General features: G+C 40.9%; 1 protein-coding gene across 2 annotated transcripts in view; it reads left to right on the top strand.

Annotated features, from left to right (window-relative positions):
* CCND2 (cyclin D2) overlaps positions 1 to 24,669 on the top strand; it is a 36,266-nt gene extending 11,597 nt beyond the window's left edge. For both annotated transcript variants that reach the window (XM_072653999.1, XM_072653998.1), the window contains 2 exons: positions 13,225 to 13,370; positions 24,244 to 24,669. In XM_072653999.1, the coding sequence (XP_072510100.1) occupies positions 13,225 to 13,370; positions 24,244 to 24,399 (302 nt within the window). In that variant the 3' untranslated portion in view covers positions 24,400 to 24,669. The remainder of the gene's footprint in view (positions 1 to 13,224; positions 13,371 to 24,243) is intronic.
* The last annotated feature ends 304 nt before the right edge of the window (positions 24,670 to 24,973 follow it).

Here is a 24,973-nt window from a genome sequence, read left to right as displayed (position 1 = left end):
TTTGGGGCAACTCACTTAACTACTCAGTGACTCAGGCATCTCTAAAAAATAGAAGTTGCAGATTAAGGGCCCTCTAATTAATCAATCAATAAAATATTTAATTAACCCATGCTATGTGTCAGAGTTCTTTAGAAATATGAAAAGAGTCAAAAGATTGTGCCTGCCTACAAGGATTTTACAGTCTAATGGTGAAGATGGCATGCAAACAAATATGTACAATGCAAGCTACATAGATAAATGGGGAATAATTAACAGAAGGAAGGCATTGGAATTAAGAGGACTTGGTGAAAGCTTCCTGTAGAAGGCGGGATTTTTGGAAGGGACTCAGAGAAAGCCAGGAAAGTCAGTAGGTAGAGGATTAGTAGAGGAGCTTTCTATGCCAATGAAATCACCGAGCCAGTTCCCCTAAAAATGTCTTGTATTATTACTGCCATCCCTAAATCTGATTAAGGGATGTTCCTATGCCATCCTCTGATGTCATTTTCTTGTATAATTTGGACTTTGTAACCATAGCTCTATGATCTCAGGTTCCCAACATTTCAGTCCATCATATAGAATTCTCATTTTCCTGATTATTTTTCTGAGGGTTTTCCCCCTTATATCCTAACCTGTTCAATGCAGAATATAACCTATATACTTAACATTGAGAGATATTGTCTTCTGTTCCAGTAGTCCCACTGGGTCATTCTGCAAACCTCTGACAGATTAGACTGAACCATCTTTTTAGACTAAATCATTTTTCCCCTTTCTTCCCTTCTGCTTTCTGGCTTGATCCATAGTGGTCAATCTCTCAGTGATTCATTATTTTGCTCTCCTCAGGTCCTACTTTTCCTTTCCTTTCTGTTAATCATACAGCACTGTGGGGGTGAGGTTAACTCATCCTTTCTCTGATCCTACAATGGCTGACCCCACTTTCTAAGCTCACTCACTGCCTAGCTATCAGGGAGCTAAAGAACCATATTGTCCTTATATCCCTCTTGACTTTTTTCTAGGATAGATCCTCTTCCATTTTGACCTCTGCAAGTCACTGGGTCTTAGTTTTCCCATTTATAAAAATGAAGGGGTTAGATTATGACCAATAAGTTCCTTTCCAGGGCAAAATGCTATAATCTATATGATTGCAGGGAGCAGGGCAATTTCCTCACCTATCCTAAAATATAGGGGTCCTTTCCTGGCTTCCTTAGATAGCCGATTGCGCTTAACTCATCATCAGAACTAAAATGTTAACCTATTGAGTCAAAACAATAGGTTCAGCTCAGACAGAACTGTTGTGAGAAGCACTACCAAAAATGTTTTGCCTTGAGGGAGTTTTTTCTCTGCTTAGGAAGAAAGGGACATAAACAGGAAAAGACCTATTAGCAAGTATAAATAAATACTGTGCAAACTGTGAGTGTTCATTTGGGTAAGATTTTTCATTTCAGAACACTTCATGGAGGGGAATTTTATTGAGCATGGAAGTAATCATATTATTATCATAGCATTTTGATTTAATTGTCTATTAGTGTTTAATACTGTGCAGGACAGATATGTCCCTGACCAGGACTAAGGGCTTACAATTTAGGAGTGTTATCAGGAGAAAAGGTGATGCCCTTGCCCAGGACATTAGCCTTTCTTGATTCCAGATCCTAGGCATCAGTGAGTGAGCATATGAACCCTTATTCTTTGCATATGGTAGCTGGGATGCAGGTACCACACTCCTGCTGAGGTTCACATAAATTATATATCCAGAGATAGACCTTTTAACTAGTCCCGTTTTTTCCCCTCTTGCTCTTGTGACTTTCCTTTCCTACCTGGGAATAATGTTATTTGTGGTAGTGGTCAAACACCAGCAAGCTGAGGGATCTTCTGAACCACTTGTTAACCTCAGAGACAGTCATCAGGCTGGATCATGGGAATGAATGATTGTGAAAAAGAATTGATGGTAATTTCAAAAAGTGATGTTAGAGAGTTTATACCTGTGAATGGTAAGGTAGGGAGCGTAAGAACAGAGGAACCAGAGGGAAGGTGATGAGAACTCTACCAGTATCTATGACTAGGGAGTAAGATCCTACCAACACAAAAGCTCCTTCCTTTCTCAGTTGGGCCTGGCCTTAAATGACCATCAAGATAGATTTGGCTTTAAGACACCTGGATTCCCACCTGGATCTGACACAAGATAAATGCCAGTAAAGGTCCCTGGGTAAAGTCGGTCACTTTTCTTTCTTAAAGTATATCCCCCAGAAACTGAATAGTCAGCTCTTGGACTTCGTATTGCCAGATCTGGCAATAATAATAATAGCTCACATTCATATCACACTCATAAAGTGTTCTCATATCTAATATTAGCTGTCCTTTGGATCATAAGTTGTTCAGACTTGGAAAGCATCAGCTACATGTCAGTGGGTCTCAGATTAAAAGAATCATAGGATTTAAACTAGACAGGATCTTCAACATAATCTGTTCCAATCCACCTCATTTTACCAATGAAGAAACAAGCTCACATTGAGTGATTTTTCCTAAGGTTACATGAGAAGGTGCTAGGGCCAGTGAGAGAAGAGCCAATGATGCCTCCTTTGGAACTCAGCATTGGGAGGAAAGGAGAAGGTGCTTAACACTCCATTTCCAAAGCCCATCAACACATCATGCCTTGCACCCTTTGGGCACCGTGATCCCAACCCTGTGGTGCCGTATTTACTTTGCCTTTGAAGCTTTTTATCCCTTCTGCAGTGCCACCCACGTTTTGGCATTTTCCGTCTGAATCTTGAACTTCTAAACACTTGTTCTAAAGTGACATTCGCAAGGAAGTCAGAAGACATGTAAGGATTGGCTCTGCCTCTTAGGAGCCATGTGACCTCAGACCACGGAGTTCCCTTCCCTGGGCCTCAGGTTTCTAATCTGTAAAGACTGAGGTTTGGGCTAAGTGATCTCTAAAGCTGCACGGGCTGTAATTAATGTGCTGTTGTGATCTGAGCCAGTATAAAGTGAATGTCCTGGTTCTTTCTTCTCTTTCTCCCTGCCCCAACTTCTATTTGCACCTCAGAGTTAAGGTAGCAGTAGCTAAGCTTAATTGGCCATTTCTGATCCTGCACTTGGAAGCAGCAGGGCAAGATCTATATTAACTTCATTTGGGAACCAGTGGGAAGGAGTGTGGGACTGGTACCAGCTTTGTTCTTTGGACTCTTCCTTTCTCAGGGATGTGGTTTCTGTTGTCTCTTAGTGGTTCCCTATTGCAGAGCAGGTATGTGTGTCATTTCCTTTCAAGGTGGGGTCATCATCATTCGTAATTAATTTTAAAAGTCAGCATCTTTTGGATCATAATATTTTCAGAATTATTATCTGAACAACTGGCCTAAAGTACAATCATGTCTTTACCCTCTGTGTCTATACCTTCCATAAAGACAAAATTTAAATTGATATACTAATGCTAATCTTAATATGGAGTCCAAAAGGCCCGCATTCAACCAGTTACCAAGTGTTTATTAAGCATCTACTAAGTATCAAGGATGTTAATGCAAAGAATAAAACAGTCCTTACTCTCAAGGATTCGAGTGTCTCTTGGTCCTAAAGAGTGACTTTCAGCCAAAGTTGTATCTGTTTCTATGGTGGTGTTCTCTAATCAGTGCAATAAAAGAGATCACGCTCTCTCTAACCCTGTAAAGGGAAAATAGAAGTAAACTTTTGTACTTTACCTTGCTGTTTTTTATAAGAACCTGGAGGATCCAGGGGATGAAAAAACTTGGTTCTGTGGGCTATCCAAAGTGACCTTGAGCAAATTGCCTAATTTCTGCTGTAGGAGAAAGACTGGGAGACATCAGACTTGGGTTCTTAATTGCAGCACTGCCATAACTGGCTATGTGTCCTTGGGCAAGTTACCTCACCATTGGGCCTCCATTTTCTCATCTATAAAATGGAAGCACTAGAGAATAATTGGTGGGTTGTAGTGAGAACTTCACTTCATTTCTGGAACATGTACCAAACTTGTTGAATGGAAGGTACTGCAGGAAATAAGAGTTTTTGTTTTAGCCCCTGGCATACTTGACCTCCTATTCTCAGTACTGTTCTGCACCCCAGTCTTTTCAGTTGCCCTTCCTCATCTTCAGTCCATTATTAAGCGTTTACATTAAGTGAACATAGACACCAGTATCAAAATAGTCCCTGCCCTCAAGGAGCTTACCATATAATGGGAGATTTAGTGTAAGAATCAATAGAGACCTACAAGATCCTCACCAGTTAATTGGAGCCCAGCCTTGAGTCTCCTCTTTTGTTGTCCCCTCCCATCAGAACTTGATCACCTTGGGAATAGGAATTGTCTTCCTATTCCATTTGTTTTCCCAGCCCTTAACCCAGTGTTTGGCATGAACTCAGTTTTTTTTTAATTCACTTATCAGATGGAGTTAGGGTTTCAAAAAGGTGAGTTGAGGAGAATAGCCAATTAAAAGACATGGATTTGGAAAAGGGAGTGTTGGAGGATAGCACATAGACCAGGATGACTGAACTACAGGGTTTCTTAGAGGAGAGTAAAAATGTAAAAAGACTGGCAAGGTAATAAGGTTACAAGTGGTGAAGATGCCATACAATAGACTTCTTTTTTTATCCTAGAGTGATCCTGGAGGTAATAAATAGGTAGCTAGTGGAGTTTGTTGAGTAGGAATGCCACATGGTCAGACCCACGCTTAAGGAAGATTGTGATGTCAGCCATGTAGGGGATGGATTGGAATGGAGGGGAGACTTGGCATTGAGACCATTTAGAAGACTGTTGCAGTACTCATGCAAGAAATGATGAGTACTAAACTGGAGTAGTGACTGTGTGAAGGGGGAGGAGATAAATGGTGGTAGGTGATAGAAATGACAAAGTTTATTAAGAGTAAAAAGTCAAGTACCACACCAAGGTTGTGAGCCTGAGTGCCTGGAAGAATGGTGATGCCCCCATTATTTTGGAAAATAAGAGAATTTCAGAGGAAAGTCAATGAGTGCTATTATAGACATGGTGAGCTTGAGATGCCTTCAGATATATTCACTTGGCAGCTGGCAATGTAGGACCAACGCTCTGGAGAGAAATCTGGGGTGGGCTATGTAGGTCTAAAGATGACTTGCATAGAGATCATAGAATCCATTGGATCCAAGGAGATCGCCAATTGAGATAAGAGAGAGAAAAAGAAGAAAGCTCAGGACAGAAGCCGTGTGGATAAAAATCCTCAACAACAAACAAAAATTAAGCAATAGGCAAGACAGATAAAAATTAACCAAAGAGAACAGTCACAAAAATCCAGAGCAAAGAGAGACCCGATTTCAGAGGCTGGAGAGTCAGTTAAGGATGAGGGCTTAGAGAAGGATATTACATTTGTCAGTTAATGGGTCACTGGTAACTTTGGAGAGAGCAGTTTTATTTGAATGACAAGGATAGAAGCCAAATTGCAGAGGGTTTAGACTCGAGAGGAAGCAGAGATACCAAATATAGATGACTTTTTCTTGGAGTTTAGCTGAGAGAAGGTGGAGAGATATAGGGAGATAGTTCTTGGTAGAGCTATTTGTGGGAGAATATGGTAGAATAAATAAAGGGTTTTTTAAGGCTGAGGAGGACACAGACATGTTCATAGGCAGCTGAGAGAAGGCAGAGATATGCAGAAGGATAGCTCTTTTGTATGGTAGAATAAATAGTTTTTTTTAAGGATGGAGAGACATGGGCATGTTTGTAGGCAATAGGGAAGGAGCCAGTAGATAAGGAGAAATTGAAGGTTAAACCAGGAATGTCTACTAGAGAAGATAGGCACAGTGGGATCAAGGGTATAGCCAAGATAAGAAGAGATTGAAGGTTGAACTAGGAATGGTAGTGGGGGGCTGTCTACTAGAGAAGACAGGAGCAGTGGGGTCAGGGGTATACATACAGAGGTTTGCCTTCACAAAAAGGGTCATCTTTCATAATAGATTTGCTAGAGACTTGTAAAGTAAAGGAGGAAATAGCAGGAAATAGTGTCAGAAGGATGTGAAATGAGGAGAAGAGGAGAAAAGTGAGCTCAGAGCAAATGGTCTCAGACATTTCAGACTGTCTAGAAGTAGCTAGGTGGCACAGTGGATAGAGTGCTGCACCTGGAGTCATCAAGACTTGAGTTCCAATGTGACTTTAGATACTTGCTAGATAAGTAACCCTGGGCAAGTCACTTTACCTCCCTGTAAATGGGAATTATAATAGTACCTATCTCCCAGGGTTGTTTTGAGAATCAAATGAGATGACATTGTTAAAGTTTGCACAAGCATTTATGTGGCATCTGAGAGAGTGGGGAAGAGGTACTTTGGAGGCCTGAGGGAGCTATGGTGAGTGTGATAGCTAACTGATTGGGGGTGATAATAATAAATAAAATAATGTAGTATAATTGCCTTGCTTCAGGGAGGGCCTACATAAAAGGAGATAATAAATATTTGCAGTGTACCCCATCAGCATAGTTGCAAAGCATGAGAACAAAGGGGCAGAAGATTTGAGAGTAAAGAAATGTAGTGTTGAAATGGGTTCACCAAAAGGTTAAGATTGGAAAGGGGGAAGGAGAAGGTAGCCAGATCAGGGATAGATAGCCTGGGAAAGCACTAGAGTTGAAATGGGAATGAAGAACATTAGGGAACATTAATAGGTTTTGATTAGATAAAGACTTCATAGTATAGAATTAGAACACCTCCAGGTTGTGGTAAGATCAAGGTTATGGCTATCCCTGTGTGCAGCTGAAATGGAGTCGGGGGAGTAGGTCATGGGAGATGAGTAGATTGAAGAACAGGGAAATTAGAGGTAGTTGGGGAACATCATTATGTACATTGGGTTTCGCTAATATAAGAACTGAAGTTAGAGTAGAGAGGGAGAAGGAGTACCAGGTTCTGAGCTCACTGAAGTCCGTTGAGAGAGGAATGATTAGAAGGTCCCCAGTGGTAGGTAGTGTCCTCTGGCACTATGGAAGGTCCACATCATGGAGAGTTGGAGGAAGTCTGCAAAGAGGGCAGGAGATGGTAGTTCTAGAAGGACCTGGCACTATTGAGGGATAGAGGGCTTCTAGATGCCAATCAGAAAGAAAGATGTGGTCTGTCCTGACCTTCCTCCACAGGTATTGGCTGAGGTTCCCAATGCAGATTCCTTTCTAACATTAATAGCTAAGATTTAGAAAATGCCTTATTTGCAAAACACTTTACAAATATTATCTCATTTTTGTCATTATAATATAATCCCAGGAGGTAGGTGCTATTATTCTCATTTTACAGATGAGAAAACTGAGGAAGACAGGGTCAGTGCCTTGCCCATGGATTCTAAATGCCATATTATAATTCAGGTCTACTGTACAGTCTAGCTGCCTAGATTTCTTTTAGTAATATGATTAGTAAGAACCCAAGAGCTCTCTTCTATGACCTTGGCACATGTTGACCAAGTTGGCGGGCTCCTCTTGAGATGCTCAGTGTCCCTAAATTCCCATCTTAAAGTTGGAAAAGATCTGAAAGGAACCTGATTCAACCTATACCTGAAGCAAGAAGTGTTTATCCCTTCTCAGCTCCACCCCTACCCCCACACCCATGCATACTAATAAAGTAGCACTTCATTTAGACCCCAGAGGTTCTTAACCTGAAGTTGGTGAACTTGGTTTCTTTGGGGGTTTTTAAAATGTATTTGGATGACTCTGCTTCAATAGAATGGATTTCCTTTGTAATCTTATATATTTTATTTTATATTTTTAAAATTGTCCCCAGAAGAGGTTCATAGCTACATTGTACTGCCAAAATGAGTCCACCTTTCTTTCACACACACGCACACGCACACACACACACACTCACAAAGAACCTTTGGTCTAAAGAAAGTCATGTTTCAATATAGATTTCCCAAGTAATTAATAAAATACTTCTGTGAGTTCTGATGGCCTGAACTGATTAAAACTTGAAAGATGAAGAAATCTCAGAAACATTCTAGAGAATTCCCCACCTCTGTCCCCCAGCTCCTGGGGAAGATTCCTGCTCTACCCCCAGAGGTAAATCGGAAATTCTTCACTCATGTATTGGGAAGGAGCAAAGGGAAAGTCCCCTAACTTCTCTCCCGGCCATTTCTGTATGCATTTCAGAAAGGTGGGAGATGGTAGCCAGGTGCTTCCTTCCTGCCCCCACCCCAGCCCCCACAGGCAGTGGAGGAGGAGGTTTCTCTCCGAGATTCCCCGAAGGTAGGTTTATACTCTTGTCGACCCAGAAGAGGAATTTTGTATCAGAAGCAAAACCTCACTTTGGCCCCAGAGCTTTATGAAACATTTTCTCCTATCCTTCCCATTGAGTCGCAGAACCTTGGGAGGAGAGGTCCTTGCGAATAAGAATGGTTCCCAGCAGTTGGCATTTAATAAAATGCTTGTTGATTGCTTGGTAGGATAGGGTAGAGGCGTTCTTGAGCCCCCTTTCCCTTTGTCTGCACCCTCCCTGGCCCCCCACACATGCCCTGCCTTCCAAGCTTTGCTGGTGTGAGTTCATCCCTCCTCTCTATCAAATCCTACTCAAGTCCCACTCTTCCACAAAATCTTCTCAGATTATTCCAGCTCACACTGAACTCTCTTTTCTCTGAACTCAACCATCTGAACTACCCCACAATTTATTACATCATCCTATTCTTTCTGACTAAGGAAGCTGCTAATATTAAGCTGCTAGTTGGCGCTTTGCCCAAGGCCCCTTGGAATGTTTCCATGTGTCCCATGTTGTGGTTTCTCTGGCCTGTTTGAGACTAACGAATGTCAGTCCCTATCTAAGGAATCACAGGTGAGAGGGGAGATGCTCAAGTGAGCTGAGGGTAAGGGGTCATTTCTGCCCTGTTGGGTTCATCTGGGGCCAGGAAGCACTGCTGCTGACCTCAGTGGGTTTGTTACTGATAACGTTTGTCAAGTGCTTTATAACTGAAGGAGTTTTTTATTTGAGAGGGGAGCATTTAAGTAAATTGCTGTCATGAAAGATACTATGACCCCCAGTCGTCATCTAGGAAACAACTGGTTAGAGCCCTCCTGGCTCTATCTTTTTCATCTTTTTTTCTCCCTCAATCTGGTAAAGAGGATACTCTTTTTGCTTTAAGGGGTGGCCCTTTTGATGGGACATCTTCCTTTGATATTTCATTTTTGTGTTTATCTTGGGGCTGCCTAATGTAAAAAGATAAAATTTTACAAGTTGGATAAGCATTAAGTACCTTTTTTTTTAGTTGGAAGATCAGTGATAGTCCCCAAACCATACATTATTGAAAAGAGAGAGGGCAGTAGAATCCACATCTCCTAATTTCTAATGGAATGTACTTTCTGCAACCCCACAATATTAACCTACAGGCTAATAAGTGATAAAACAGGATTAAAGTTCTTAAATTCTTACACTATTAGTGGAGTGGTGAACTGGCTCAGCCATTTTGGAGAACAATTTGGAACTATACCCAAAGATCTGTAAAACTGGGTTTGACCCGGAGATACCACTACTAGGTCTGTACCTTAAAGAGATCAAAGAAAAAGGGAAAAGATCTATATGTACAAAAATATTTATAGCAGCTCTTTTTTGTGGTGGCAAGAAATTGGAAACCAAGGGGATGCCCATCAATGAGGGGATAACCAAACAAGTTTTTAAGTTTTTCATATTCTAAGTTCAGTGTTCTTCTCTCACACCATGCTGCCAGCTTGGGTGCCCTCACCCCACATTGGCAAACTTTGTGAGCCTGTGGTGGCCTTCACAGAACATTTCCAAGGATTTTTGCCTCTTAGTCATTTCCTTGGCTTCTTTTCCATTTCCTGCCCTAAATCCCCTGTGGGTAGCCTGTCATCCAGAGAGCAAATGAACATCTGTCCAGAGGGGACTTAGTACTTTTTTTGGAGAAGGCTGGCTGGTGGGATAGCAGTGAACTGAACTACTGGAAAAATCTGCCCCAGCATCAGCCAGTTTCCATTTATCCAGGTATAAGATTGACCACTTTAAAGCTGTATCAGTCAGTCAACAAAGACTTACTTTGCACCCAGGTAATTGTACCTGAGGGCTGAGGATACCAAGAAAGGCAAAAAAAGATTTTGCCCTCAAGAGGCTCAGATTTCTCTTGGGAATCAGAATATTCATACTCTGTTTGGCAAGCATGAGCCCCATGCTTTGTAGCTATCAGGTTAAATGCCCATCTCAAAGACCCTCTTCACAGCCTCCTTCAATTAATAAAAAATTAATTGGGACAATATACTTCAACTTTCTTGCTTCGTGCTTTCTCCCAAATTCTTTCCACACTCTATTTGCAGCTCCGCTTCAGTCAGTTAATATGTAATTAATAGGAGCCGACCATACAAATCATCAGTTTGTTTCACAACGAAGTCCAGGCATTTGGGAGCTTTGAAAGCCCTGGTTCGGGGGCTTGTGGCAGAAGCAAGGGAAGGGCCAGGGTTACTTTCTGTTCTCCCTGCCCCCAGATGCTTCCAGCCAGAGGCCTCCATGGGTCTCGGATGTCTGTCTCATTTGCATTGTGAATGACACAGAGGGGAGCTAACGAGGTTATTGGGCAGAGAAACATGCTCATGTGACCCATGTGGAAGCCGACCTACAGCAGAGCTAAATGCGGGCAGGGGCACTCTTTCATCCAGCTTGGCAGGGCAGAGGGGAAGGGGAACAGGTTAGAAGGGTGAAGGGTGCAGCTTTTATCCGAGATCGTAGTAAACCTTAAGGGGGCAAAGAAGGTGGAAAGGGAAAAAGATCTGCTGTCTAGATCCGTGTAGATGAAGGAGAAAGGCAGTGGGGACCCTGTGTTTCCTGGCTAAGGCCCCGGCTTGTAAGAGTCTGGTGGAGTAGGAGAGAGCTTACATTTATTACCCTTGAGAAAGGAGCTCTAGATTCTAAATCTGAGGATAGACAGGCTACCATCCTGGCTCTTGTACTTTCTCTTTGAAGGATTTTGGTGAACAAATTACTTCCCTCCTCTTCTTTGGGGATGGTAATAATAGGGTTGTTACGAGGGTACTCCTGAAAATATTGCATGACCTGGTGTCCTAGAGAGGCATCTGGAACTTGGTTTAAGCCCTGCCACTGATACTTAATATAGGTATGGTCATGGGAAAGTCCCTTAACTCAGTAAGCCTCAGTTGCTTCATCTGTACAATGGGATAATTATATCCATAGTACTTAACCTCACCACAGGTGTTGTAAAACTCAAATGAGGTAATGCATTATTATATGATATTGTATATACTATATAATATTGCACATTATATAAAATATCTATAATAATATTATATAAGTATCTATTATTATTTGATATAATATATGAATAATATTAATATAATAAAAATTATTGGAGTTTCAGAGGATGCTAAAGATCTGAATTTTCCTGTAGTATTTCCTAATGAAGAATAAGAGGAGTAGGACCTGGAGAAAGAGTCATAATTTAGAACATTGCTACCACTTATGCCTATTGGAAACTCTCCAGGGTCTTTCTGAAATGAGCAAGCTTACATTGTTTTTTTAAAAACTCCCCTTTACCCTATCAATAGCCTTACCTTAAAAATACTTAATCTCTTTATCCTCTGGAATGTCTTTGCCTCCTCCCTACCTAGTAGAATTGTTAAACTCCTTAAAGATTGGGACTGGAGGCCTGGTGTCCCCCAAGGCTAGGTGGAGCCTTGCATTTAATAAACTCTTAGTAAATGCTGAATTGAATAAGAGTGAAACTTCTAGGAGTCTGCTGTTAGCATACTAGTTATTGAAATTCAGTAGATAAGCTGTTAGTTTTGAGGATGGAGTACTTGACTGAGAAGACCTAGATTCCTGAATGAATCAATCCGTCAATAAGAAATCATTTATTAAATGCTTACCATGTGTAAGTGCTGGTCTAAACAATGGAAATACAGTAGGCCCTTTCCTAAATGCACTTACATTCTAGCAATGGTATATAATAACACTTAGCTCAATATAGCTAATCAGCCACGATTCACTTTACACCCTGGCCATTTTATCTGCTGATGCAACCTCCCCCTCTCCAGCTCTGGAACTGTAATTAAATCAATCGAATTAATCCTGACTTGTTACCTGAAGCATGTTTCCAAACCAAAATCACCTTCCCTGGCCACCATTCTGTGCCCCTGTGTTGAAGGTACTCACTGCAGAAGGTCAGGAAAGGTGGTTTCATTTTTTTTTCAACCTCATTGGATATAGCTTTTCCTCCGATGCTCTTTGATCCAGGCAAACTGGCCTTCCCTCATTTCCTCACACATAATACTCATCTTCAGCCTGTCTCTGCACAGTCTATCCCTCCCCGTGACTGAAATGCATGTGCATTCCTAAGTCCTTTTATTTTAAGCTACTGGTCCGATTCACAAAGCCTTTCCTGATTATCAAGCCACCACCTTTACCACCCCAACTGCTAGTAGCCCCCCATCCCATTTAACCCTTTGTATATAGTATATGTATTATGTTATATATGTAACCCCCACACATATATAGTAAATGTGTATATGCATAAAATAATACATACGTATGAACATATGTATGTAGATAAATCATACTTGTTTCCTCTAGCTCGCTGTGAGTGGGGATTGTTTTAATTCTTTGTACGTGGCACATAGTAGGTGATTAATAAATTATTGTTGATTGATTATTGATTTTGACTCCCTTACTACTGCTTTCCTTAGAGTTCTTTTTTCTCCTGTAAAATAAACACATTAATTCTTGCTGTTCATGTGGAAAGATTAACATACTTCATCTAGTCTTTATGGAGAAGGCATAGGATGAGTGGCTGTAACTTTGAAACTCGGCATAGAGGATCTTGGGTTCCCCTCCAGCTCAGTTGGTAATCTCTTGGGCAAGTTGTGCATCTTCTCCATCTTACCATTGTCCTTTCATCCCCTCACCACTAACGGCAGACTGACTGTAGTGGATGCCAGAAAACACCTAGATTGTTCATATGATGGAGAACTGAACCTAAAAATTATTAACTGAAACCCTTTTTTTTTTTTTACACACAAGTCAGTTAAGGCCATTAGAAATGGTCACCCCACAGAATTGGAATTCAATTGGAATTCAAATTCAGGTGCTCATGGGTGGAAAGCACCAAAAGCAGGAGGGCCCATTGGATAAAGTTTTGTTTTGTTTTTTTATCACATGACCCCTCCCCTGCCCAGGAAGTTCTCTATTGGGGTTGTATCTGTATTGAACCCCCCACCAGTACATATCAAGATGGTTTTAATGTCTTCCTCCCCCAAGTTCTTCCTATGTCCTAATATCTCTGCAATTTCTCATTATGCACAGACTTTAACTTTGCCATGTACCCACCCTCGATGATTGCAACTGGAAGTGTGGGAGCAGCCATCTGTGGCCTCCAGCTTGACAGTGAGGACAACTCCCTCTCAGAGCATCTCACGGAGCTGTTGGCAAAGATTACAAATACAGATGTGGTATGTAAGCCTCTTCCCTGTCCCAAAAGGCTGGGAATTTCATTCTAATACAAGGAAATGGAAGTTTGGTTTAATACTCACAAGTTGGTTGGGTTTTTGTATTTTTTCCTTCTTCTGAAGATGGATATAGAGACAAAGTGGTTTAATTGAAACTACCTCTTTTGTGTTTTAGAGTCACGTTCCGCTTAAGAAAACTGTGTGTGTGTGTGTGTGTGTGTGTGTGTGTGTGTGTGTATGTGTGTGTATGAGACTTCAATCTTAGAGCTAGAAGCAATATATCTAATCTAGTCTAATCCCTACCCAAAATATGGACCCTTTTTAAAATAACTCAGACAAGTAGCTACACAGATTCTATCTGAATACCTCACATGATAGGGAACTCATCTGTAGATACAACCATTTACTGTACTTAACAAAACAGATCAATTAACAAGTGATACATTTCACAAAAGGTTTCCTTTAATAACCAGCTTTATTAGTACATATTATTTAATTTGTAGAAATATGACCAGTTCATAACCTTTTAGGACTATAACTTTCAGCTAAATTGAGGTCCTCCAGTGTTAGTTTAAAGTGTAGTGAGGCAAAAGTATGAGATCATGGGTAGGTATGGGAAATCGGGAAGCTCTCCAACATGGTTTAGGCCAAAAGAACTTTGAACTCAAACTTAGAAGGGTCTGGTAATTGTCTTGCTGTGTGACCCTGGGTAGGTAATTCCTTCAGCTGCTTAGCTTCCGTTTCTATAGAATATCAGTGTTACCCATTCAGTATCAAAGTGGGGAGGGGTGGTTTAAATTGATATTTCTTATTAAAATCCCTCATAACCACTATCATTCTATTTGATTTTCTAACTTTGTAAAAAAAATTTCATCACCTTTTTCTCAGTGACTAAAAGGATTACATTTCTGGTTCTAGCTAAAGGTGATCAAAAAAAAGTGAGATTTTGACACATAACACAACATTTGATATGACCCCTGAGGAAAGATTCTAATGAAGGTAGAGCAGGTGACCAAGGTGGCCAGACAAGGACCTCCTCTGCTGATCCATCCCCTTGAGAAAGTGTCATCCTTCTGGATTCAGTGCATAATGAAAAAGCATGCTGTCTTTAAAAATTAAATTCTGTTGTTCAAAATGTACAAAACTAAAGAAGTATAAAGGAAACAAATAATTAAGCTTTCAAATGGTGTTTTTGTAAGTCTGTAGCATTTATTATATTCATGAGGTTACAAAAGCTTAAGCCTGAACTAAGACTTCTGAGACACATAAACACACATATAAGTGCTGTGTAAAGTATAACATGTTATACAAAATGAAATATTATACTATCATCTCGTGATGGGGAGAAGGGGAAGGGCCTCCTATAAGGGTCTTCAGCTCTGGATTCATGTAAATCAAGTTTCAGTCCTCTGGCAACTCCACTCCAAAGGGGAAGACAGGCTTTTCTTTCGCACTGTCTGGCTCTTTAGGCCCACACCCAGGAATCTCTTAGGCATGTCTCATTTCCAGGGGTTGTCTCCCCAAACAGGGTTAATAAGATCTTTTCTAGAACAGTTACTTATTGTACAAAGTAGTAGATGTCAGAATCAGTATAGCTAACTTCCTGTCCCACCACAAATGCTCAAAAAGACTCCTATACCTGCATTAAAACTTATTTAAAAACACAAATATTACCTCTGTTATTGAAGACCAGGAGGTAGGAAAGACTTCCAGGAGGCTTGAGTGACTGGTTTTAGATATTCTGACCACCAGGAATGCTCAGCTCTTTCTCCTGAAAGGGAGTACTTCCTAAGCTCTACTAGCACTCAATTCTGGAACTTCCAAGCCTAAGAAGTAGCTGCCAAGGGTATAGAAACATTAATTTCAAGATCATGATTGGGTCACCCATGATTGAAGAAGCAAATGCAAAGCAGGACAGGCAGCCAGATAGTTCAAATCCAGTCTTAGGTTCACAGAGACAAGCACATGTACTCACTGTCACATATAGCGTCCATGGAATACCTGTTCAAGTCCCAAGCTTAACTGTCAAAAAAGGGAAAGAAAGAGCCAGAGTGGCAATTATTTCTCCTTTTAAAACTTAGTGGGAAGTGGGAAGTTCTTCCTGTTTGGTCAGCATTCATCTTTAACATAAACTCTCATTATGAGAACCAATGAGGAGCCTCTAGTTTTACTTGACTTTTAATCAGATGGGGCCAAGGTGTAGGCTAAGAAGTGCTCCCATCTGGCAGACCACGGAGTATTATTTTTATAACGTTATTATAAAGACTGGTTTCTTTTTTTTCCCTCTTTTGGTATCCCCAAAACACTTTTTTCAAGGGGTCAACTTTTGCTTTGAGCCCATGTGAAGAAATGTGATGAATCACGTCCCTTAAGGTCATGTCAACCATCGAAATCCAACTGGGCAGTTAGGGAATGTTTTAGTATTTCTGTCTATTAAGAACCATTTTCTCCAGCCCTTCATTTTAAAGATGGAGATACCAAAGCCAGGAGATGTGTAGTGACTTGCCCAAAGGCACACAGCTAGTTAAAAACAAAACAGAATTAGAACCCCTGTCACTTATCTGCTTCCTGCTTAATGCAGCGTAGGAATCATTTAGCTTCAAAGGCTGTTTGATACATAGCAGGGGTTCTTAGCTTTTTTTTGGTCACGGACCTCTTTGTCAATCTGATACAATGTTTAGACCTTTCTCAAAGCATAATTTTTCTTAATATAAAAAAAATTGCAAAGGAAACTAATTTATTGAAATATACTTATCAGAAGGAAAAAAAATAGTTCACAGACCTCAGGTTCAGAACCCCTGGTTTACAGGAAACAAGGAGAGAACATTTGTCTTTAATAGCGCTTGAGAATCGCCATGACAACATGAAAGAATGCAGGAAAACTTTACCATGACACATTCCAAACATACCAAGGGCTTTGAGAATGTTCTAGTTTGGGAACAGGCTGCCTTGGGGCACCCTGGGCCCTAAAGTTAGTGTCTTCACATGAAGGGGAGCCTCAGGTGGCCACTCCTATCTCTGTAGCCCTGGTTTTAGAGATTGGCTTGTAAAGGTGCAGATGTTTAAAGTCCTACCCGTACCCAGGAAGCCCCTTAAGGACTGAGGATTCTTTATATGGATGGTGGTTTTTGTTTGTTTTGTTTTGTAACATGAGCTTCAAAATATTAACCAAACACCCGCAGTACCATGTAGACAGTTCTTTATTGATTAACCTGGTGTCTGCATTAGGTTTATAGAATCACAGAATTTCAGAGCTAGAAAGGATTTGAGGAATCATTTAGTCCAACACCCTTGTTTCATAGATAAGGAAATAAAGAGTGAGAATGGTAAATGCCCTGCTTTTTCTTGGAGAAATATTTGATAAATCTTAACCTATTGCTTCCTAAATAATTGTTTCCTGAATTTTCCCTCTCTTATAATCCAGATTCCAGCCAAACAGGCAGCTACTCTTGCCCTGATCTCTTCAGAGATAAGAATGTCACTCCTATGTATGGCTAGAGTTGGAACCCAAAGCTTCGTTTTGTTTTCTTTTTTGATAACAACATCCCCTTTTCTCCGGACCAAGACCCACTTTGATGGGCTTGGCACTCAGCCCTTTTCTCTGACCTCTCTTTTGCCCCATATGAGTATCACTTTCTAAACAAAGCACTGGCCCACACTGAGTACTTAATAAATGTTTGTTGATGGATTTGCCATTGGATCCCAATTTGGTATTTCCAACCTTCAAGTGAGTCTGAACCTTCTGGCTCAAGGGTGGGACCCCTTTTCTTTCACAATCATTCCATGTCCGGCCTATTGTGGTAGATGAGGTAGACTGCTGTAGTATTGTACTGCTTGGACGTGTGTGGTGCAGTCCCTTGATGCAGGTGAGGTTAGAAGCTGGAATGCTTGATAGTCAGTCTTGGGTAAAAAGCCAGGATTTGTGTGGGTCTAGGATCAAAGAATAATAATACCTCGTATGTACACTGTGTTTCATGGATTTACAAGATGCTTTTCTCATAGCATCACTAGTGCTAGCAAATATTTGTTTTGTCTGACTATACTTATTTGATATAAAGGTTTATTTTTTCTTTTTCTAGTGAAGAAGGAATGAGAAGGAAAAATATAAATGTCTAATGATTGCGGGGGAGAACAGTGTAAACACCTAAAATGGGGGGAATTTGAGGTTCAGAAGAGCTTTTTCCAAACTAATCACTCAACATTTATATTACATCTTTAGTATGCTATGAGAGAATACAGAAGAAATCCAAGGTAATTTTCAGTGTTTTCAAGGACCTCATTATGTTGATGGAGAGGGAAGGCTTAAACACCCAGACTAGATTGAACAATTGAAGTGATTTTCCTAATTGGCCAGTAAATTATGTGGTAGAGGCTCTTGTTACTGTTAAGAGGTCATTGAGAGCCAGGAGCCCTGATTAGATGAGCATGAATATATTGTCAGATCACAAAAGATATGGAAAATGGAGCTCTTTCTAGAGATTTTATGACATTATTCCATGTTGATTTTCACCTGTCAAATACAGAAGAAATTCAGGCACAGAGAATCAAGGTAGAGGGATTGTGTAACATTCCTCAGGTAACTCACCTTTAGGAAAAGCCATAGCCCAGGTTTCTGATTCATGACTGAATGTGGCATGTCACTCATAGTAAGTTTTAGGTGCTATAAAACATCTCAGAACTTAACCTCAGTATCACAGATTTTTAGACCTGGAAAGAACCTTTAGCATCACCCAGTCCGGAGCCTTATTTATGGGAGGAGAAGTAGCATTTCTATGTTACTATGTGCCAGGTGCTGTGTTAAGTACTTTACAAATATTATCTCCTTTTAATCCTCACAACAACCTTGGGAAAGTAGATGCTGTTACAACCTCCATTTTACAGTTGAGGGAACTGAGGCAAATGGTTTAAGTGTCTTGCACAGGGTTATGCAGCTAGTAAGCAACTAAGACCACATTTGAACTTAGATGTTCCCGACTCCAGGCACAGTGCTCTAGCCACTGCATCACCTAGCTTCCTCAGAGAACTGAAGTGAGTTTCTTTTTTTACCTAGAGAATGATGAAGGTCTTTGAAACGAAGGAGTAATAGGGCTCTGGGAAAGTTGGGCTTTTGTGGCTCTCTCTGGATGCCAAAATAAACAAGAAATATTTCATTCTTGTGAGAAGCTAAGAAGGAAACCCGACAGTTTTATCAGGAATAAAAGTCTCTTGGTATGTTATATTTTAAGTAGTTTTTTTCTATACATAATAATGCTCTCAAAACAGGGACTAGATTTAAGGATGAATCATGTACTTTGAAAAGCTGGTGGATGTGATTGATGGAGCCGTTGCCAAGCAGTATTTGAAAAATTATGGATCATAGGAGAGGTTCTGCAGGGCTAGAAAAGGGTAAATGTTGAACCATTTTTCAAATAAAGGGAAGAGAAAAGAGTGTATGATTTATAGGCTGGGAGCTTAATTTTAATTTCTAGAAAACCTCTCGGACAGCTCATTAAAGAGATGGCTAATGAAAAATCAAGAAAAGGAAGTAGTGATTACAGAAGTCTGGCGTGTCTTTTTTGTTTGTTTTTTTAAGAAGTCAATAAAATATTTTCTTAAAAAGCAGCTCATGTTAGACCAACCTTATTCCCTTTTTTGACAAGGTTAATAACTGGAAAGTGAGGACAGTGTAGAGTTTGCTTTGATTTCAGGAAAAAAATATTTGATAAAGCATCTCATACTGTTCTTGTGAAAGAGAGAGTTTTGGGCTAGAAGATAGTGGATTCAGAGCCAGTTATATGGCTGTCCTTCACACAATGGTATCTGCTTGGCAGGAGTTCTTGAGTAAAGTTCACTGGGGGAAGAGGGGGGGTGTGGTGGGCCCTGAGCTATTATTGAGGCCAATCGATGACTTGGTTTTAGCAATGGATGGTATCCCTTTCCATTACAGATAACCCTAAACTGAGAGGGATAACTAATGTTCTATATGACAAATTCAGAATCCAAAAAGATATCAATAAGCTAAAGCACCAGGTAGGATCTAAGTAGATTGAATTTAATGGGGATGAATATAAAGTGTTACCCTTGGTTCAAAAAGTCCACTTCACAAGTACACAGTGGAAAAGGTATGGCAGCATTGTCTTGGGGGAAAGATCTAGGTGTTTTAATGAACCTCAAGCTTGATAATAATAGCTAGCATTTATAAAACCCTTTAAGGTTTGCCAAGCACTTTGTCTCCTTTAATCCTCACAGTCACCCTGGGAGGTAGGAGCTATTATTATCCCTATTTTACAGATGAGGAAACTGAGGCTGGAAGGGTTTTAAGAGATTTTTCCCAGGGTCACACAGCTAAGTAAGTGTATGAGGCAGATCCAATCTTCCTGACTCCTAAGTGTAGAGTTCTGACATTATGAGTTGACGTTATAATGTGGCACCCAAAACTAATGTTTGATCACAGATTGCTTTAAGAGAGGCATAGCTTCTAGAAATAAAGGAGCAATATCTTCTCTGCATTCTACCATGGTCAGGCTGCCCCTGGAATATTACGTTCAGTTTTGGATGCTGCAGTTTAAGGAAGCATATCTTCAGAGTCCAGAGGGCCGTCAGCATAGCATGGGGCCTTTTGTCCATGCGGTGAATCTAGAAATCTTTTAGTAAGTTGACGTTGGGGAACGCAGCAAGCTTGGTACATAGTACTAGGATAGACCTGAATTTAAGCTCCCTCAGATCCTTGGGTGAACAGTGCAAGTCGCAGCTTCAGTTTTCCCTTCTGTTAAATGGTAAAAATAGTAGCACCTAACCCTATATATAGGGTTGTTGTAAATAAGTTAACATACGTAAAGAATTTTGCAGATCTTAAAGTACTATAGAAATACTGTCATCTTTCTGTGCTGCAGTTTGTCAAAGTGAAAAGCGTGGAGGTGGAAATGAGAGCTAATGGGAGGACACTACAAGGTCCTAATGGTGTCTGTTAGGACAGAAATGCAAAGCATCTATCCCACTGGGAAACATCTTGTTCCTACCTCAGAACTAAACTTTACGTACTCTGCCACCCAAGACTGACCAAAATGTCTCATTTTTAAATGTCTTTAGCTAGGTGGTGCAATGGTTAGAGCGCTGGGCCTGAGTTCAAATCTGGACTCAGACACTTATTAACTGGGTAACCCTGGACAAGTCACTTAATCCCCGTTTGCCTCAGTTTTTCCTATCTGTAAAATGGGTATAATAATAGTTAACTACTTCCCAGGACTGTTGTAAGGATCAGAGGAGATGATAATTGTAAAGTGCTCAGCTCAGTACTTGGCACATAGTAAGCATCATATAAATGTTACCTATTCAGAAAAGTAATTCTAAAATGCCACCCTGGTCCTCTGTTGAGCTCTGTGGCTCTTTAAGTTAATAATAATAATAGCTAACACTTATTTGTGTGTGTATAAATGTAGGTATTTAAGCCAAAATATTGCCTTATATGTGTGTATGTACATATTGGTGTGTATATATACATATATACTCAGGAAGTTACTAAAGATGATCTCTATCAGCTAAGGCAGCAGTGGGTAAAATCGAATTCTGCCCACCTATGGTCCACAAAGGATATCAAAGGTCCTACTTACCTCCCCATTGGCTCATCTAGTATCTCCTTCAAGAGTTCTCCCATTATTCCTACCCCTATTCTTTGTGATGTGTATCTGTCACAGGACTGAAGAGGGGCATATCATGTTAGAAATGGCCTTCCCTGTTTCTTTCTTTGCCTCAGGACATTTGGGAACATGGGTCCCCAAAGGTTTTAGGGGGATGTTTTCCCGCACAATGTAGTCAGCCTTTCATTAAACACGCATAGAACACACTTCTACAAGACACGGTTGTTATTTTTCTGGACTTCTGAGACATGTAGTGGGCTTGGGGGGAAGTTAAGAGGGGACAGGGGCTGAAGGAATGGGGCTGGTTAGGAAAGGGGAGACAGCTCCAGGTTTCTCTCTCCTGCCTTATTTTTCCCCTGGGCCACATTTTGTATGCAAGAGAATGTCAGGCCAATCAACCTCGGAAGAAAAGGGCCAAAAAAGAGTTTCCTAAGTTGTCTTTGCCCGAGTTGGCAGCTGCTGTGGGGGTTTATTCAGGTTTTTGTTCCCCAGTGGAGTGCTGTGCGTGTGTGATGACAATGAAGAGACACAGTTAACACTGAGGGCTAATGGTAAAGTTCCGTCATCCCTATTCATGGGCGGAGGGGAAGCCAGCAAGCGGAGGAAGTGAGAAGCCCATGTAATGAGCTGGAGGTCACAAACATCATGACTGTCAGGGCTTTGAGCCTAGGAGGGAAGGGGGAGAGAAAGGGGGGGCAAGGTGAAAAGGGAATGGGGTTGGGGGTAGGGGTCTGAGATCATGAGAGCTGGAAGTTTGCCTTGAGTCCTCGGCATTGTAGATGTCACCTGTCCAAGCTAACATATGCAGGCTGAAAGAGTCAGAATGAGGCAGTGAAAATAGTGTTGGACTGAGAAGCAGGAGACCTGAGTTTTGATCCCAGCTTCATCTCCTCTTAATTTTTCTCTTAAAATGAGGGACAGAAGGATGTTAATCTCCAAGGCTCCTTCCATATCTTGAAAACTCAGTCATGATGTGATTGTCTCCTTAGGATTTAGAGCTGGACCTTAGAAATCATCTAAGCCCCTCTGTCCGCCTTATTTTATAGACAGGGAAACTGAGGCCCAGAGAAGTGAGGTCACTTGTATCTACTTTCTCCCTCTTCCTTAACTTTAGACCTCATGAACTTTCCTCTTTCTAACTCATCCACTTAGAATTATGGAATTTCAGAGTTAGAAAGGACTAGGAGACCATCTCTTGGCCTTTTTATACCTGAACAATAATTTCCTCTCTACATGGCTGGCAGGTCATCATCCAACCTGCGAAGGAGGAGCCACTCCATCCCACTTCTGGACAGTTTTGATTCTTATATCAAGCCAAAATGTTCCTCTTGGTAAATCCCTCCCGTTGTTCCTAGTTCTTTCCCTCTGATAGAATGTCTGCTCCTGACAAGAGACCTTTTTTCATCCCTTGAATGGTGTTTGCATCTACTTTTCCCTCATTCTCTTCACATTTTCTCTCTCCCTTGAAACTGCCAACCCACTCTCCTAGACAGTCCCCCCTCCCCCTTTACTCGGCTCTGCTTTGGCGTTGATTTCTCTGTCACCTCGACGGCAAGATCTCTGGGTCACAGCCGTCAGGGGCTGTTTACAGTTGGTGCGGTTAACATTTCACAGTACTACATGCCAGCTAATAAATAAAGATTTGCCTTTTGGAGTTTTGCCCAGCAATACCCCCCATTCATCATCTCAGAAAAAAACTATTGCAGCCCATTAAGTCATGACTCCTAGACAGGTTCTTCATAGTGGTCTGACGTTTCTATAGCCTTTACATAGGTTTACAGAGGTTTGACTTAAACATTCTTCCCCTTTCTTCTCCAGCAGGGAAGCCTGAAGAATTTACTCTTGCTTTTCAGATGAAGAAACTGTGGCTCAGACTGCTTACACCACTTACCCATGGTCACAGTCACTTAATGCTTTAGGCAGGATTTGAACTCAGTAGTCCAGCACTCTTTCCATAATAAGGTATTAGAAAGAAAGCCCTTTCCCTCAAAGTAGATAATAGAAAGACCTGAATTCAAATCCAGCCTCAGACAGCTGTGTGACCCTGGGCAAGTCACTTAACCTCCATCTGCCTTACCTTCCTCAACTATAAAATGAGATTTGTTGTGAGAATCAAATGAGAAAATCTTTGTAAAGTGCTTGACATGTAGAAAACACGTAATAAATACTTCTTGCCTTGCCTACCAAAGGCTTTTTCTCTGATACTAGTCAATATAAATAGAGGTTATATGTGCCCATTTTATATACAGTAGTACCATCTCCCTTGTGACTCCATTAAGGTTTTCTTGGCAAAGATTCTGGGGTGGTTTTCCATTTCCTTCTCCACCTCATTTTACGGATGAGGAGAAGTAGGCAAAGAGGGTTAAGTGATTTGCCCAGGTTCACGCAGCTGTAAGTATTTGAACTCATGAAGATGAGTCTTCCAAGCCCAGTATTTTATCCACTACCACCTAACTGTCCTGTTTTGAGTGTTCAGGCCACTAAATCCAGATTTTTTCATAGGCATTATTTCTAACCATGCTTCCTCTGTATCCTATTTGTCCAGCTGATGATTTGAACCTCTGTGAAACCTAGAAGTGGATTCCAAGTTCATTTTCTATTATCTTACTGATTTCTTCTTCTTGTCCCACTGTGTCATCCATGAAGTCCCCCAGCCATATGTCATCTGCACACTTGGCAAGCATATTTTCTATTGCTTTTTCTGAGTCATTGATACAAATATTGAATTGCTTCAATCAGATGCCTCTAAGGATACCATTTTCTGTTGCCACCTTCCTCCATGTTACCCACTAGAATACTTTGTCAAATATTTTGCTGAAATAAAGGTGTATTATAGGTAGAACATTTCTCTTGCCTACCATGTAGTTAACGTTACCCCAAAAGGATATTAGCTCAGTCTGGCATGACTTGTTCTTAAAGAAGCCAAGCTAGCTTTTAGTGATTATTGCTGCCCTTTTTAAATACTCACAAACCATTCTTTCAATAAAAGTTTTCTAGAATTTTGTCGACATCAAAAGTCAGGCCCACCTCCCTCTAGTTTGCGGACTTTTCTTTCTCTTTTTGTTGAAGGTGAAAACCCTTCTGCCCTCATACTATTGAACTCCATGATCTTTCACAGTTTCTGACAGTAGCCAAGCGCTCCTCTGTCTGTCCTTTAAATGCCTTTGGATGTGGTTTCATCTGGACTGACTTAAGCTCATGGCAGTCAGGGAGGTATCATCTACTCACTTCCCTTCCGTTTCACATCGCCTTTCTTCTAGGATTGCCTGAAAGCCTGCCAAGAACAGATCGAGGCCGTGTTGGTGAACAATCTGAGGCAAGTTCGACAAGAGGAGCAACAGAGGAATCCTGCAAAGACGGTGGATGAACTGGATCAAGCCAGCACCCCCACAGATGTGAGGGACGTCAACCTGTGAGGATGCCAATGCAGAGAAAGAAAAAAAGAGAGAAAGAGAGAGAGAGTAGTGTTTGCTCTCTAGACTCTCATTTGGGTGTTTTCTTTGAGGGGTATGTGTGTGTGTGTGTGTGTGTGTGTGTGTGTGTGTGTATGTGTGTTTTTTAGAGCAAAACTTTTTTTTAATCTACTCCCATCTAGAAATATTTAAGGGTCTTTTAGAAAAGAGAAAAAGAAGCCTACAAAAAAAGTTGAACTATTAAAAAATATTTGGTGCCTATAATGCTAAAAAGAAGGGAATTGTGATCTTTGTGACAAGTTACTGTTTGGTTATGTATAGTAAATGGTGATACGAAAGCATACGAAGTAGCTAGAGAAAATGTATGCCTGCAGATGTGGGAACAAAGCAGATTATACTCTATTTTTCCATATTACGAACTAGTGCATACATCCCCGCTTTAGATGGGAGGAAAGAACTATGTGATTCATGGTTTAATTAGATTGCAAAGCAATGGACTAACGGGGTTGGGGAAATGAGGAAGTGATGAGGGGGGCAACACAGGAAGATCATTATCTCTGATGCAGTTGAACCATTC

Source organism: Notamacropus eugenii, chromosome 3 (genome assembly GCF_028372415.1).
Source record: "Notamacropus eugenii isolate mMacEug1 chromosome 3, mMacEug1.pri_v2, whole genome shotgun sequence".
Classification (NCBI taxonomy): Eukaryota; Metazoa; Chordata; class Mammalia; order Diprotodontia; family Macropodidae; genus Notamacropus; species Notamacropus eugenii.
The sequence above is the reverse complement of the archived record's forward strand: the minus strand, read 5'-3'. Positions and strand labels throughout refer to the sequence as shown.